This window comes from Larus michahellis, chromosome 3 (assembly GCF_964199755.1).
Source record: "Larus michahellis chromosome 3, bLarMic1.1, whole genome shotgun sequence".
NCBI classification, from domain to species: domain Eukaryota; kingdom Metazoa; phylum Chordata; class Aves; order Charadriiformes; family Laridae; genus Larus; species Larus michahellis.
Genome location: NC_133898.1, coordinates 58,617,696 through 58,632,428, shown reverse-complemented (window position 1 = coordinate 58,632,428; position 14,733 = coordinate 58,617,696). Strand labels below are relative to the sequence as shown.

The window sequence follows — 14,733 nt, the reverse complement described above, 5'->3', positions numbered from 1 at the left end:
CTTCTGAGTACAGAGAATCTTTTTAATAAATAATGTCCAGCCAGTAGAGTATATTAAAATCGGCAGGAATCAATCACAAAATGCAGTGTACCAGTGAGAAACTGTGCATCTCTTACCTAGTAGCATACTGCTCTATCCTGGAGTGTGTGTCATCATGAAACAGCTGTGGAGACTGGGAAGGACTAGTTTAAAAAAAAAAATAAAATAAAAAAAAGAATGGTGTCTAAAGCAATTCATGATACAGACAACGTTATTTTTAAAGTAAGTTAGACCGATGACAAATAAATTCACAATATTGCTGAGGGGGTTATTGCTTTGGGTCAGCCATGCCCTATAGCTCATGCACATCAGATTAGCAGCAACTGAGCCAAAGGAAAAGAACCAGTACACTAAGCTTTCCAGACAAAGGGGTTCTGCATACTCACTCATATTGCTCTGGCCACATACTGATGAGAGTGATAGGACTGTAAGGAAGACAAAAAACAAACAAGAAAAAAAGAGAGAAAGAAAGAAAGAAAAACTATGAAACAAAAACTTCAGTGCCATTTAAGCAAGAGAAAGCTGGAGAAACACAAAATATTTTAACCAGCAACCCACCCAGATTATTTGAATTGGCAACAATTGATGTAGTAAAGAGACAGCAACAGATACTGCTGTGTATCATGGAGAGACATGAGACTGACTTACATACTTCATTTTGTTAAATAAAAATCGATTTAAAAAAAAAATACCAAATCAGTGTTATTGATTGAACTGCAGTTCGCAAACCATAATCAGTTCATTTAAATTCTGCTCAAGTACTGGAGCTTTCCTTTTAAACTAATTAGAAATATATTTACAAAAAAAAACACTGGGGGTAGAAAACACCACTAATGAAAAAACCCACCATAAGTCAAAGTTATCAATGCTTATTTTCCTACTGCATAAAAATAATCAGAGGTAAATACATATTGTATTACACTCTGACACTTGAATGACTACTTAGGATTTTTAATTTTTTATTTCTTTTCCTTTAAAGGAATGTTACTGAGTTTTGCCACCTGCAGGGCAGAAAACCAATACCAACAGTTTCCTCAGCATGATGTTAGCAATTTACCTGTATATTTCTCACATAACTGGATCAAGAGAGTTTTATCCTGACCTGTGATTACAGTTTCAACATTCCGATTTCTGGCACCGTTGTCAAACTTTCATCACATCAAAGCAGCTTTCCTTTCCTGTATTGGTGACATTTTTTTTTGAAGACTGCCCCGGTGAGTAATATTTTAACATCTGAATGTGCGTTGCTTCCTTAGAAGCCAGGCCATCAATAATGCCAGTTTTCAGATTACTTCCTCCTGTTTCTTAAACCCCTAATGAGCAGGTTTTGTTTGTTTATTGTAAATAAAACGTACAGTCCTCTGGTCATGAAAACAAAGCATGGACAATGGCGCCAGGCTCTTGCATGCAAGCAGAGCGCGTATGTTGAAGAGTCTCATTTGCTGTTGCTAGCTAAGCGTGCTGTGTTCAGAGGATACAGTAGTACCACAGACTCTGGGATGTCAAGGAGAGTCAATCCATGAAACTACTTCTAGCACCCTGTCAACACATCTTAATTTTTCTCTTTTATGAGTGTCCTTTGCTGACAGCTACCAAGTAACTAAATGAAGTGGAGGATTTCTGCCAGCACCGTAAGTAACATTGCGGAGACACTGAGAGTGCTCTCTTTTATTAGGCCACCTGTATTTCTGAGGCCTGTAGAAACCTAATTAGCTTTCAGATTTCTAACTCCAGGAACTTTGAGATAACCAAATAAGCAGCGCAGTTCCAAAAACCCAGTCTCCCCAACGCTATAAAAGTGTTCTCTGTAAAACAGCCCTTTGTCTCCTTCCAACATTACCTGCTGAAGTCCGTGGCTTTATGATAAAATGCTTATCAAAGTTTAAAATACGTTACTTTTTCAAAAACAGGCAAGATCTGCAAATAATGCAAAACAATTCATTGAAAATAATACAGCACGAGGCTCTACAGATGTTGTTGATTATTTCTCGGATTTCAATTTTTTACTTTTAATGGAATAGGCCAGGGACCCCAGGAGCAATTACTCTATAATCAAGCTTACGTCTCCAGGTTGTCACCCTCCAATACTGTTTGCACAGGTAGGTAGCCAAGTCGGGGATGCTTTGCAAAATACTTCTTTGACCGGAACTTATTCTTCAGCACCTTTGTGAAGTCCCGTACATCTTCCCCAGATGTTGTCTTAAAAAGTTAAAAGAAATTAAATTGAACACATTGCTAAATAACACTGACATAATAATGCTGCAACTGTCCTGAAAAGGATACAAGGAAGAACTTCAAAATGTTAATGATGTTAAAATTGCCTTTTTAGTGTCCTGAAATATGGTACAATAATAACGGTACTGCACCTACAAATTCTCTTCTACTGGAAAAAACAACGAGGCTTCAAATGCCCAGCAATAAATGCATTGGATTTACCCATTAATTTATAAACTAGAGAAAAACTGAAACAGGTAAACATGTATAACCAGACTGACAAACCACAAAAATTAAATTTTTCAGAAAAAAAGCAAATCAGTTTGCCACGTATAAGGGGATACTCTTAGCCATTGAAAGCAATCTTGACAGTATACTCATACTCATGAAGCTTGTGACTCACCCCACAGACAGAAAAACCTTGTAATGGCTCTGCTGGAAAAATACAGCTAAGAGTAATGACCTTGTTTTTAAAAATAAAAAAAAAGCTAATATTCACAAAGTGCCACAAAATACTCACTGCCTCTCATTCTATACTTGAAAACTATAACTGGAAAACTTTACCACGAGAGGAGAGCAGTACGTGCTAAATCATTCTCTGCTGCACGCACCAAGTTTTCCATGAGCATTTTCTCAAGTTACCAGATCACTTCGTACAGGTTTCTGCCACTATCATTCCAGAGTCAAAAAACCGCACAGATGAAGTGCCAGCCATTGTACAAGCAGTGTTCAAAAGCGCAGTCAGAAGCAGGGCTGGTAAGAACAATCAGAGCCTGAAGTAACGAACTCACAGACTGATTCAGTCAGCTCCTTACTACGGCAGAATAAGACTAGTACTAAAAATTAGCCACAAGATTCTGCAAGTCTAAATTTACAAGCCACAAACAGCAACTCCCACCCCAGCAGCATTTTTACTGGTCCCCACTGATGCAGCCTCTTCCAAAACTGACAAGTGCTTAGCCCCATCCCTCCTCCCCACATGAAATTAATTGTGTTCTTTATAAGAGAATTACAATTGCTGCAATCGCTTTTAAAAAATCAATTTAACTGGAAACAATCACAGCAATAATGGCAGCACTGCTTTGGTAATGCTACTCAGTTAACTTCTGCTACAAAAGCAGGGATACAAACAAAACATGCAGGCATAAAATACAAGGTGAAAACGGCAATAAAGAGACCTGCAGGAAGAAACAATAGTCTATGGTATGCCTTTAAAGTATATGTGCTTACAGACTCTACCAAGTACTTAAACAGAGCAGTCCCCATCACATGTAGCAGTTACTATTAAGCACTTCCTCTTGCAACTGCAGTAAAGAAAGAGAGGCCATTCACCTCCTACATTAGCTGAAGATTTGCAACAGCTTCTACAGATTTCCAGCCCAAACCTTGTAAAAAAACTACAGATTGTATTTCTGTACCCTCTGCTCTGGGAGAAGCCTGTTAACATAAAAGGATGCCAAAGCGGATGGATATCCATAGGGAAAACAGAGTGAAAGACACTTCAGTTCTGTAAATTTTTCCATTACGTACTACAAAGAGGTCTAGAAACAGGTCAGACAAACTATTATCTGATTTTATTATCTATTGTCAAAACACTAAAATAATTCCCTATTCACCTATATATACTTTAATGTATATATAATACACGCAGTTACAAACTCTGTAATGCAGATCAGACAAGCAATAAAAATTGTAGATAATCAAACTGTTGTTGGTAAGAGATTCTCACACGTGACTTTAACAAGTAACAACAAACTGAGCAAGTTTGGGATTAAGAGGTTTTGAACCCCCGAATTTTAACACAGGTGAATTCAGGGAGGGCTCACAAAATCATTTTCAGAAAGCATCTGCTCCAATCACTGCATCATCCAAACAAGGAACATGAGGCAGCCCAAAGGGCTGCTTGTTCTCACGCAACAGTGACTCCAGCAGATGGAACTCTGTCCCAAGGCCAAGGAATGAAAGTTTTAGTACCTACGCATTGCAGAAATAAACGTCTACTGAGATGCCAAACTTCTCCTCTGGTGTATTCTTTACTTGGTATGACAGCCTGACCCAGTTCCTTGGAAAGACTAATATGACTGTGTACTGACTGAGGACAAGAAGTACTAACCAGTGAAATTTGATCAGATTTGGAAGAACTATTTTAATTTACATGCAACTAAGATGCAACTCTTAGAAGTATTTCTCCTATGTTTTTTGCATATAACCACACTACACAATCCAATCCAAAATCATGTCAAAAGACATGTACTATAACACTTTACTTCCGAAAACAAACAGACAGGCACTGTTGCGTAGAATGTATTTACTAAATTCAAACCAACAGGTAGCTTGTACACGTCCTTACATCATGACATCTTGCCTATTTCCACAGAAGTCAATAGCAAAAATACCACTGTAGTTACAGAACTACTTCAAAAGCAAAGAAAAAGAATCCTTTCCCTCACTGAAAATTTCAGCCAAAAGACCACGCTTTTAAACTCAATATAAAATGTCAGTTCTTAGAACAAGACAAAGTTCAGGAAGGAATGACTAAGATCCACGGCTGGCACGCATAAATAACTAAAAAAACATCTGTAGTGGAAGGTCTCAAGGAGAAAATCTGTTACAACTGACAAACTGGCATTAGTAATCTTGACCATAGCGGCCAGGCACAAATGGAGTCATAAGTCACAAACTAAAACCAGATAAAATTCCTTGTAAACCAACACAAATTTAAGAAACCGGGATTTATACGGAAAGCAGTGGAAAAGAACAGAATATGCTGAGACACGGTTTTCACATGTAGGTTAAAAAAACCAGTTGGTATATATTTTTAATATGTTAGAAATAGAACAAGTCCTCGTTGGGAAAAAGTACTACCAAGAATGTAATGAACCAGTTGGAGAGCTCTAAATTAAATAATATAAAAAATATAATTAATAAACACAAATATATAAAACATATATGTGAATAAACAATATATAATACTTATAATATATAGATATATTTATTTATATTTATATCTCACTATTCTCTTTTTTCAAAGAAAAACAATACAGTGATAATGAAAGCCCAAACAACTTCCCATTCTTTTCACTGCACCTACCTATGTAAAAGGACTAGTCTGCACCTAAGTCATCATTCTCTTAATTACATTTCTCATACTATGCCTAACACAAAACCAAAGAGCTGTTCTAATATTCACATAGCAACCGATTCCCAGAAGACATATGAACCTCCCTCCTGAATGCTGTCATTAACCCCAACCAGACATTCATGGGTAATGAGGAAGCTGGAGAGAAATGTACACAGACGATCAATACAAAAACTAATCAAGCAAGTTCCAAGGAGCTATATTCTGTATAATAAGACATGCTCGGTGATGCAAAATTCACAGTATAAAGGAACATCTATGTTGTTTAAAAGGACTTGAGTTTACTGAACCCTAATTTAGCTTTATTGAGCTTTAGGGGCACAGAGTCTAGTTGGAGGTCAGTGACGAGTGGTGTTCCCCAGGGGTCAGTACTGGGTCCAGTCCTCTTCAATATATTCATCAATGACCTGGACGAGGGGATAGAGTGCACCCTCAGCAAGTTCGCTGATGACACAAAGCTGGGGGGGTGGCTGACACACCAGAAGGCTGTGCCACCATACAGAGAGACCTGGACAGGTTGGAGACCTGGGCAAAGAGGAACCTTATGAAATTCAATAAGGGCAAGTGTAGGGTGCTGCACCTGGGGAGGAAAAACCCCCTGCACCAGGACAGGTTGGGGGCTGAGCTGCTGGAGAGCAGCTCAGCTGAAAGAGACCTGGGAGTCCTGGTGGACAACAGGATGACCATGAGCCAGCGATGTGCCCTCGTGGCCAAAAAGGCCAATGGCATCCTGGGGTGCATCAAGAAGAGTGTGGCCAGCAGGTCGAGGGAGGTTATCCTTATCCTCCCCCTCTACTCCGCCTTGGTGAGGCCGCACCTGGAGTACTGTGTCCAGTTCTGGGCTCCCCGGTTCAAGAGGGACAGGGAACTGCTGGAGAGGGTGCAGCAGAGAGCTACCAAGATGATTAGGGGACTCAAACACCTCTCTTATGAAGAAAGGCTGAGGGACTTTGGTCTCTTCAGTCTGGAAAAAAGACAGCTGAGGGGGGATCTTATCAACACTTATAAATACTTAAAGGGTGGGTGTCAGGAGGATGGGGCCAGGCTCTTTTCAGTGGTGCCCGGGGACAGGACAAGAGGTAATGGGCACAAACTTGAGCATAGGAAGTTCCATCTAAACATGAAGAGGAACTTCTTTACTTTGAGGGTGGCAGAGCACTGGCACAGGCTGCCCAGAGAGGTGGTGGAGTCTCAGTCTATGCAGACATTCAAAACCCACCTGGACGCGTTCCTGTGCAACCTGCTCTGGGTGACCCTGCTCTGGCAGGGGGGGTTGGACTAGATGATCTCCAGAGGTCCCTTCCAACCCTATGATTCTATGATTAATTGAAGCCCTAGTAGAGATACCTCAATTTGATACCATTAGATACTCTTCAAATGCTTTTCTAAATTTTGAGGTCTGCAGTTTTTGTTGTTTCTTTTTTTTTTTTTAAAAAGAAAAGAAAATACCCAACATTTTTACATCTTCATCTTTTTATTTCCTGACATTTTATTTATCTGTAACATTTGGATAGAATCTGTACCACGAGTCTGACTGTTCTTGATGGAAAACAAAATTCTTAGACCTACGTATGGCAACAGCTACTGTATGTGCAAGTATGACGGTAGCTGCATCGTAAAGCAGCTGTCAGCTAGGTACCACTAGAAGGCTGGGAAACTCCTCAGTGTAGGATGTGGGGTAGAGAGACAGATACTTCATTCATCTAATTATTTTTTTAAAAAAATTGACACTTAAGAATGCAATTCATCGGTAACTTAAACACATGTTTAAGTGCATACATTCATTCCCATTCAACAAAGCACACACACTTTTAAAAAGCATCTCTCATCCCTTGATAGAGGTATGAGATAGGATACCACAAAAATTAGGTTATTAAAGGTAAAATAACTGTAATTTATGGCTGTCACTGCCACATCAGTGATGTTTGCACTGTGTAATGTGGTGAAGATTACCCTTCTGTGACCACTTTCACATAGGGATATTTCATAGCAATTTGACACCAAGAGGAGAGATTGAGTATAAATTATGTATGTGTTTTAGTTCACTCCAATGAAATCAAGCTGTAATTTCAAGAGTAACTAACTTACCTCAGAATTTAACAAATTAAGTTGCAAAAGATCAAAAGTAGCAGATCACATAAACCAACTATCTGAACAACCCTAAGAGTGAGACGTAGAGAAAAGCACATTGCCTGGCTGCTAGATGTCAAAGACTACCCTGACCAGACAGCTATTCTTCTCAAGGCAAAGAGTAATCTCTGAACTCCACAGCTGGAAGCGATGTTCTCATGCGAAATAGCCACATTCAACCATTCTTGCTGCTTTCTTTCATCTTGCCCACAGAACAATCCCATGTTGATAACAATGAAGTGTCATGCTTGCTGCACTGGTAAGCATGTCAAGACGAAACCACTGACTTACTTATGTCAGTTTGTTGCTTATAAAACACTGAGGCTGCTTAGTGTTCAGGAATGTATCTGTCTTCTCTGGATGTCAGTAGCAATTAGATTTTCAGATGACTTACCTAGAGCAGAAGTCTTAACAGGCACTATTGCAGATAAGCTTTATCGTGCCTGGAAAAAAATTTTCAGTCTAGGGTGAACTATCATTCAACCAGTAATTTCTGATGTCTCGCCTATCATGTTCTGAGCTCTTTCAGGGAAATAAAATTCTGGTGATCTCGAAGATGAAGGGGCTAACATTTGCTGCCATCATTTTGTATAGAAAGGCTACAAAAAAAAAAAACTGTTCCCAAAATAAGGGGCTGTGCAAGATGAGTGTAGTGGCACAGAACTACAGAAATTGATTATACTTCCACTGAGGTCAGGAAGTAAAACTACTTGCAATGAGAAAATTTTCAGAACTGCTGATTTGACATTTGTACATTACCTCAGAAAAGCTGTTTTTAAGGTTTTACTGTGGAATATAGGAGTTGCAAAGTGGAAACAGCTCAGAGAACAAAAACCTGATGCAGTAACTATTTCCATCTGAAACTCAAAGGACCCATCGCTACAGAAAGCCACATTAATATAACACAAGTACCACTACTGAGAGAATTTCCATTCCAAAAAAGCTAAAAATAAATAATGTAGATACTTATTTAAGAGTATTCCTGAATTAGATACTAGGAAAATCTTACAAAATTTTTACATTATCTCTGTGTAAAATTCTACGTAAAAAACCCTATTTCTCCTTTTCAGAGAAAGACCGTTTAAAGATGAAAAAAATAACTACAATAACTTTGCATTTCTACCACTTAGAGACAGTCATGTTTTCAGTTCCTTACCTCACCCATCTCTAAATCTTGAATGAAAGAAAAAAAGACATAACCAAAGACATTATCATGAATTTTTGCATTTCTAGCATCAAGAAAACTAAACTGCAAGCTAGAGTGAATGCTAAATGGCATTACAGATTACAATTCAATGACTACACAGAACTACCGGGTATAAAAAAAAACCTATTCTGAAATTATGAAGCAATTCTCACCTGATGCAAATATCATAAAACCCATTAAAACAGAGAATCCTCCCCTTGCAAATTTAATTTTAAAAACAGAGTCCTTAAGCCATTCTCCAAATTATTTTAAATTTAAGTAGAAATAACTGAGCTTCTGAGAAATCCCTGCAAACCCTAGACTGAACTGCTTGCCAGAAGACAATTAAAAGGTCTTCCCTCCATTTGTGACTAAGCTCCAGTTCTAAATGTCAGATTTATTAACCAGGGGAGTGTTGTTTTGGGTTTTTTTCTTATTATTGCTAGTACTATTGATATTAATGCATTAATATCCATTTAGAGTGAGAAGCTGGATTTTATTAAGGCAGTTTGATGAGTCAACGTATTTGTACTCTGCTTTGCAACACAGGTCACAAAAGTAACGTTTTAACATCAACGTTGCATTTGGTTGCAAAGGTAGAGTAGATGTGCTCTTCCTATTCAGGGCATCTGTACCGTAATACAATGGATTCTAAGGAACAATTCACTGTCCTTTGGTACCTTCTTTTTATTTAATTTATTTATTTCATAGACCCAGTTCTATGGTATTTTTTGAGCATTATTCTATTTAAACATAGAAGCTATTCTAACTTACTGCAAAGAATTTTGTAATTCGTAACTATTATATTGCATTAAATGAGTTCAATATGTAGAGAGGTTTAGCAACAAATTAGCACACCAACCATAGTCCATTATTACAAATAGTAATACAAAATAACAGTGGATTCTTTTCGTGAAATCAATTCTTTATTCCTGACCTAATTCAGATGAGATTAGGTAAAATGGATTGCATGTGGGTACTCATTATGGAAGTCAAACAGGCATATAAGAAGTCGGTTCATATAATGGCTCATTTGTTTTTACAGAACTGGAGCTAGCAGAGTGCACTTAAAATGGGACCCAAGAAAAAAATCCAACTCCCATATTCAGCTTCCAAATTAATGGAGGCCTGTGCTGGACCTCTAATTTTATGCGTCACCTAAATTATATAATATATATATGAGCCAGCAGTGTGCCTGGGTGGCCAAGAAGGCCAACAGCATCCTGGCCTGATTAGGAATAGCGTGGCCAGCAGGAGTAGGGAAGTGATTGTCCCCCTCTACTCGACACTGGTGAGGCCACCCCTCAAGTGTTGTGTCCAGTTTTGGGCCCCTCACTACAGGACAGACACTGACGTGCTGGAGCGGGTCCAGAGAAGGGCAACAAATCTGGTGAGGGGTCTGGAGAACAAGTCGTATGAGGAAGAGCTGAGGGAGCTGGGGTTGTTCAGTCTGGAGAAAAGGAGGCTGAGGGGAGACCTTATCGCTCTCTACAACTACCTGAAAGGAGGGTGGTGAGAGGTGGGGGTTGGTCTCTTCTCCCAAGTAACAGCCGATAGGACAAGAGGAAACGGCCTCAAGTTGCACCAAGGGAGGTTTAGACTGGATAGTAGGAAAAGTTTTTACACTGAAAGAGTTATCAAGCATTGGAACAGGCTGCCCAGGGAAGTGGCTGCGGCACCATCCCTGGAGGTATTTAAAAGACAGGGAGACGTAGTGCTTAGAGATATGGTTTAGTGATGGGCTTTGTCAGAGTTAGGTTGATGGTTGGACTCGATATGCAAGGTCCTTTCCAACCTAGACAACCTATGATTCTACACGTAATCTCTTTTATTCTTCTATACTTTAAACTGCCCCAAATTCCTTCCTTTACCTCCTATACGCTTGCCTTCCTTCACCCACTTTAATCAAGAATGTCGTCTTATTCCTCTTATTATCACAAAGTGTATTCACCGCATTCCTCCCATATTTCATGGAAAGAAGGGACTTTTGCCTTAGGTTACCTCATTTTGCACTTAATATTACTTTAAAACTATATTCTTTTTGCAGTGGGAATAGAAATCTTCATTATAATACAAGCTGTCCCTAGTCCCAGGGACAGCGAGGACTCCAGCCATTTCCAGAATATATTTTTCTGTATGACAGTCTTTACTTGTAAATGAAATGGCTCACAGTTACATTACGTGAACATGTTTAACAAGAACTGAAAACTCTTTTCAGGTATCAGATCTGCTGCTTTAGACAAAACCCAGAAGTCATCAGAAATGTACCATCCTGTTCCAGGGACAGCACCATACCCCATATCAGATGTAATCTGCATTTGACAAACACAACAGGAAAGGTATCTTACTCTGAACTGGCAGCATTATCTATTTTGACACACCTTACACCTTCATTTGTGATTTTTTGTATATTATAGGCATTGATAAATAACATTTCTGTTCCATGACCATGACACAAATTAAACTGAGGTTTGAGAGTTTATAAGGAAAAAAAACCCTGAATCTAAGAAAAACACATCTCAAACATGTTCAGATTGTTTGGGTTATGTTGGCTAAGAAGGCAAGTAAACAATCAGTATCATGGTATTTTTAATGATGTCTAATAAAGGAAAGAAAACACCACAGACTTCCAGATCCTGAGGATTAGAACAGTCGTGTGGGTATGGGCAAAACTGGGCCTATTTCATAGCATGAAAGCAGTATAAAACAAAACCAAAAAATTACCTAAGATGTGTGAAAAAATATTTTAAAAGGGAATAAACTTCAACCCAAATCAATTTTAAACATTACAGATTCTAAGAATAAATATTAGGATTCAGGAAAACACAGAACGTTTTCTTATCAGGTACTTTTATAAATTAATCTCACAGCTGCTACTGTACTAAGACTTCTTATTACTTTTAAATTCTTATGCAAATAAAAATATCAAATATTAGCATAGTCTTCGCTATAGCTTGAAATCTGACATCTACTCATGTCCAGATCCCTGACCTGCAGAGTCTGGCCTAAATCCTGACCCAATGTCTGTTTTACATAGACTCCCCAGCTGCAACTATTAAAAAAATTGTAATTATTAAAGACTGGTTCATTTTAGTTTTCTTTTTCTAAACACTTGTGACTGACCTACAAATCAGGCATGGGTTTTAGGCAAAATGAGCATCATCTATATAGTCTGTTGTAGATAGAAACCAACAGGTTAACGGTCTAACTTGGGCTTCCAGTCACTTAATGTAGAAAAAAATGCCACAACCAATCAAATCCTTTTAAAAAGAAGAAATCAAAACCATAGAAAGCCACACAAATAAGAATAGAGACTTTCTGATGATAAAAAAAAAATCCTGTTGTATAAATAAAGCTACAGGCCAGGCAATACTCTGAATTATGCCAAGGACGTTTCTATGCCCAGGCAGCCATACAGATGGAACATCTTTTTTTACATCTTCAGTTGCAATAAGAAAATATTAGACTGTATGTCCAGAAACACATCACATCTGTAGCTAAAGTACATAAAGAATCTGTATTGCAGACAAATATTATAGACCTTTTTTATACTCAACACATTCACCACCGTTACCTAAAATTATATATTTAGCACAAGCAACATTTTTCCCCCCTTGTAAAAATCTGCTGTAATTTCAAAACATAGCCCTTAAACAGTCAGTAAGTGTTTTGAGAAGGAAAAGAGGAGGCAGAAAGAGAAAACTTGTGAGAGAATATAGCAAATATTAGAACAGGCTGAAAAACAACAAATATACTTCAAAAAAATTCTTCAGAATGTAGCCTGTCATGCCAATTTATCAATCAAATACTAACGTTAGGTTATAGAACTAATGAAAATAACACAACTCTTGGTTTCTTCTGATCGTAATGAAGTGAAAGCACTACTTAATAAAATCTGAATTCTGTTACGGGAGACACATTGGATGAAAAAGAGTGGGAAAACACAGTAATAAGCCCAACTGCTACAGCAAAAGACAATCAAATAACTCCACGATCTTTTTTATTTTTTCTAATATAGGAACCCAAAGAACCTCAGAACACTAGTGGAAATCAGCTCTATTTCATCAGCTCTTGTTACAATTTGGTCTGAATTTGTTTTTCTGTGCATACAGACCTTTCACCACTGTTGTTTAGATTACATATCAATTATCCTATTAATTTATTTGTGACTGAGTTAAAATTCCTAAGAATGCAAACAACTATCAAATAAAAAAAAGTGAAAGTGATATTTGTATAAATGAAGTTACACGCTCCTTCACTTAAAGTTTCCTAGAAACTTAGAAAAATCATGTTTGAAATTTCACTAGGGAAATATAGTGTTGTAAAATTAATTTTTGTTAGATATTGCAGGAAAACCGCTCACACCATTTTTGGGTAGAAACTGTCAATTCTGTTTATTTTTTTCCAGCTACACACCAATTTTTAAATATCCCAGTAAACAGTAATTACTCAGGGGAATAAAACACGACATATTTCCAGCCGCGTTTTCAGGAAGCAAGCAAAGTTGGACCTGAAAGCGAAGATTGTGCATCTTTGAAAATATTAAAGTGCATTACTAGAATATTATATACTCTTTACTGTGGTATAGCAATAGTAAAGTGAGTCCTTTTCCTCTGACATGTTCTCACTCTTCTCGTGTGTCTGCATGTGCAAGTATAGAAGTACTACAATTACATTTAATATTCCAGCTTTATTTTTACAAAAGTGCAGTTCAAGTTCTCTCCGAGGTGAATACTTCTACCCATGTCTATAGAATCCGAACACTGCTCACATAAAATCAGCAGCACTAGCAAAGTCCCCGATGACTTCCAAAGAGGGCAGCAAGAAAGGCCCTACTAAACACATGAAAAAGAAATCCTGGCAGAATATCTAGGTGACAAAAGACTACAAAAGAAATTTATACCTCAAATAATGTAAAAAACCAATCCCTTAGGAACGGTCAGTAAATTGGTACTCACAGGTATACAATACTCCACCATTGGGTAATGCAATTTATGCCCCTTTGCTGTACGGCCAGAAAAGAAACAGCTCTGACAGACGTCATAGTTGAAATGTTTTAAGCTCCGGTACCTGTGGGGACATTAAACAAAGCGATTAGAGCTTCCTAAGTTTTGTTCTAATATTTACTTGTTATTAAGCCTCATTTATTCTCTGAAATGGTGTCATGTGCTTTTCAGCAGCAGCAACACAAGGACATAGTGAGTTTGTTGGGATTAGCTCAGAAAGCACCTTGACGTGCGGGGGCGTGAGCAAACGGGACATGGCACGGCCAACGCTCCTCGCAGCTGCAGACCCAGGGGCACCGGTTCCACTGCAGCAGCCGCAGAGGACGCAGAAGACCCACAGCCCTCGCGGTCCACTTCACACAACCTTCCTACACCACATGGGTTACCTCATGGAGTGTTTAATACAAATTCCTCCCTCCTACAGCCATACAGGGAGCCGCTATCAGTCACCTCTTGCCCAAGTTGCTTTGAAGCAGAAAAATCTTATTGCCATCATCTTCATAGACGGAGTGTGAAGAGTTTATAATTTTAAAGCTCAGACTGGCTTAAAACTATATTGCTTTCTTTTCCTCTCTTCAGTATTCAGATGGTATCTCAGAAAAAACATTTATAAACCAGACTGGTTTATTTTTATGGTTTTATATTTACCAGTTAGTTTTTACACCTTTTTTGATGCTCAGAAATTCTAAACACATTTCACAAAATAAAATTCTTGAAAACTGAGAATTATAAAAAGTATAAAAAATTAAGTTTAAAAAAATACATTGAATTTTGCTTTTTTTAAAAAGAGAATTTGTATGTATAAACAAGGTAACAAACTTATTCAGTATCCCTTGTATTAAATGTAGCCACCAGAAGCACGATTTTTAATTATTTTCTTTAACTAAAGCTGACTAAAGCAATGATTCAACTCCAGATTCCACCCACTGTTTTTTATAGTATGGTTGTTTTGACCGTATGAGGTTATATCACTGGTATGAAACTAAAACGAGCTAACTGAACCAAACTGAATAGCTACT

At 38.0% G+C, this 14,733-nt stretch overlaps 1 protein-coding gene across 5 annotated transcripts in view; it reads right to left on the bottom strand.

Annotated features, from left to right (window-relative positions):
* UTRN (utrophin) overlaps positions 1 to 14,733 on the bottom strand; it is a 391,420-nt gene that overhangs the window by 25,748 nt on the left and 350,939 nt on the right. For all 5 annotated transcript variants that reach the window (XM_074580341.1, XM_074580342.1, XM_074580339.1 and 2 more), the window contains 4 exons: positions 13,667 to 13,778; positions 2,102 to 2,238; positions 426 to 464; positions 117 to 182 (listed from right to left, as the gene is read on the bottom strand). In XM_074580341.1, coding sequence (XP_074436442.1) covers positions 117 to 182; positions 426 to 464; positions 2,102 to 2,238; positions 13,667 to 13,778 — 354 coding nt within the window. The remainder of the gene's footprint in view (positions 1 to 116; positions 183 to 425; positions 465 to 2,101; positions 2,239 to 13,666; positions 13,779 to 14,733) is intronic.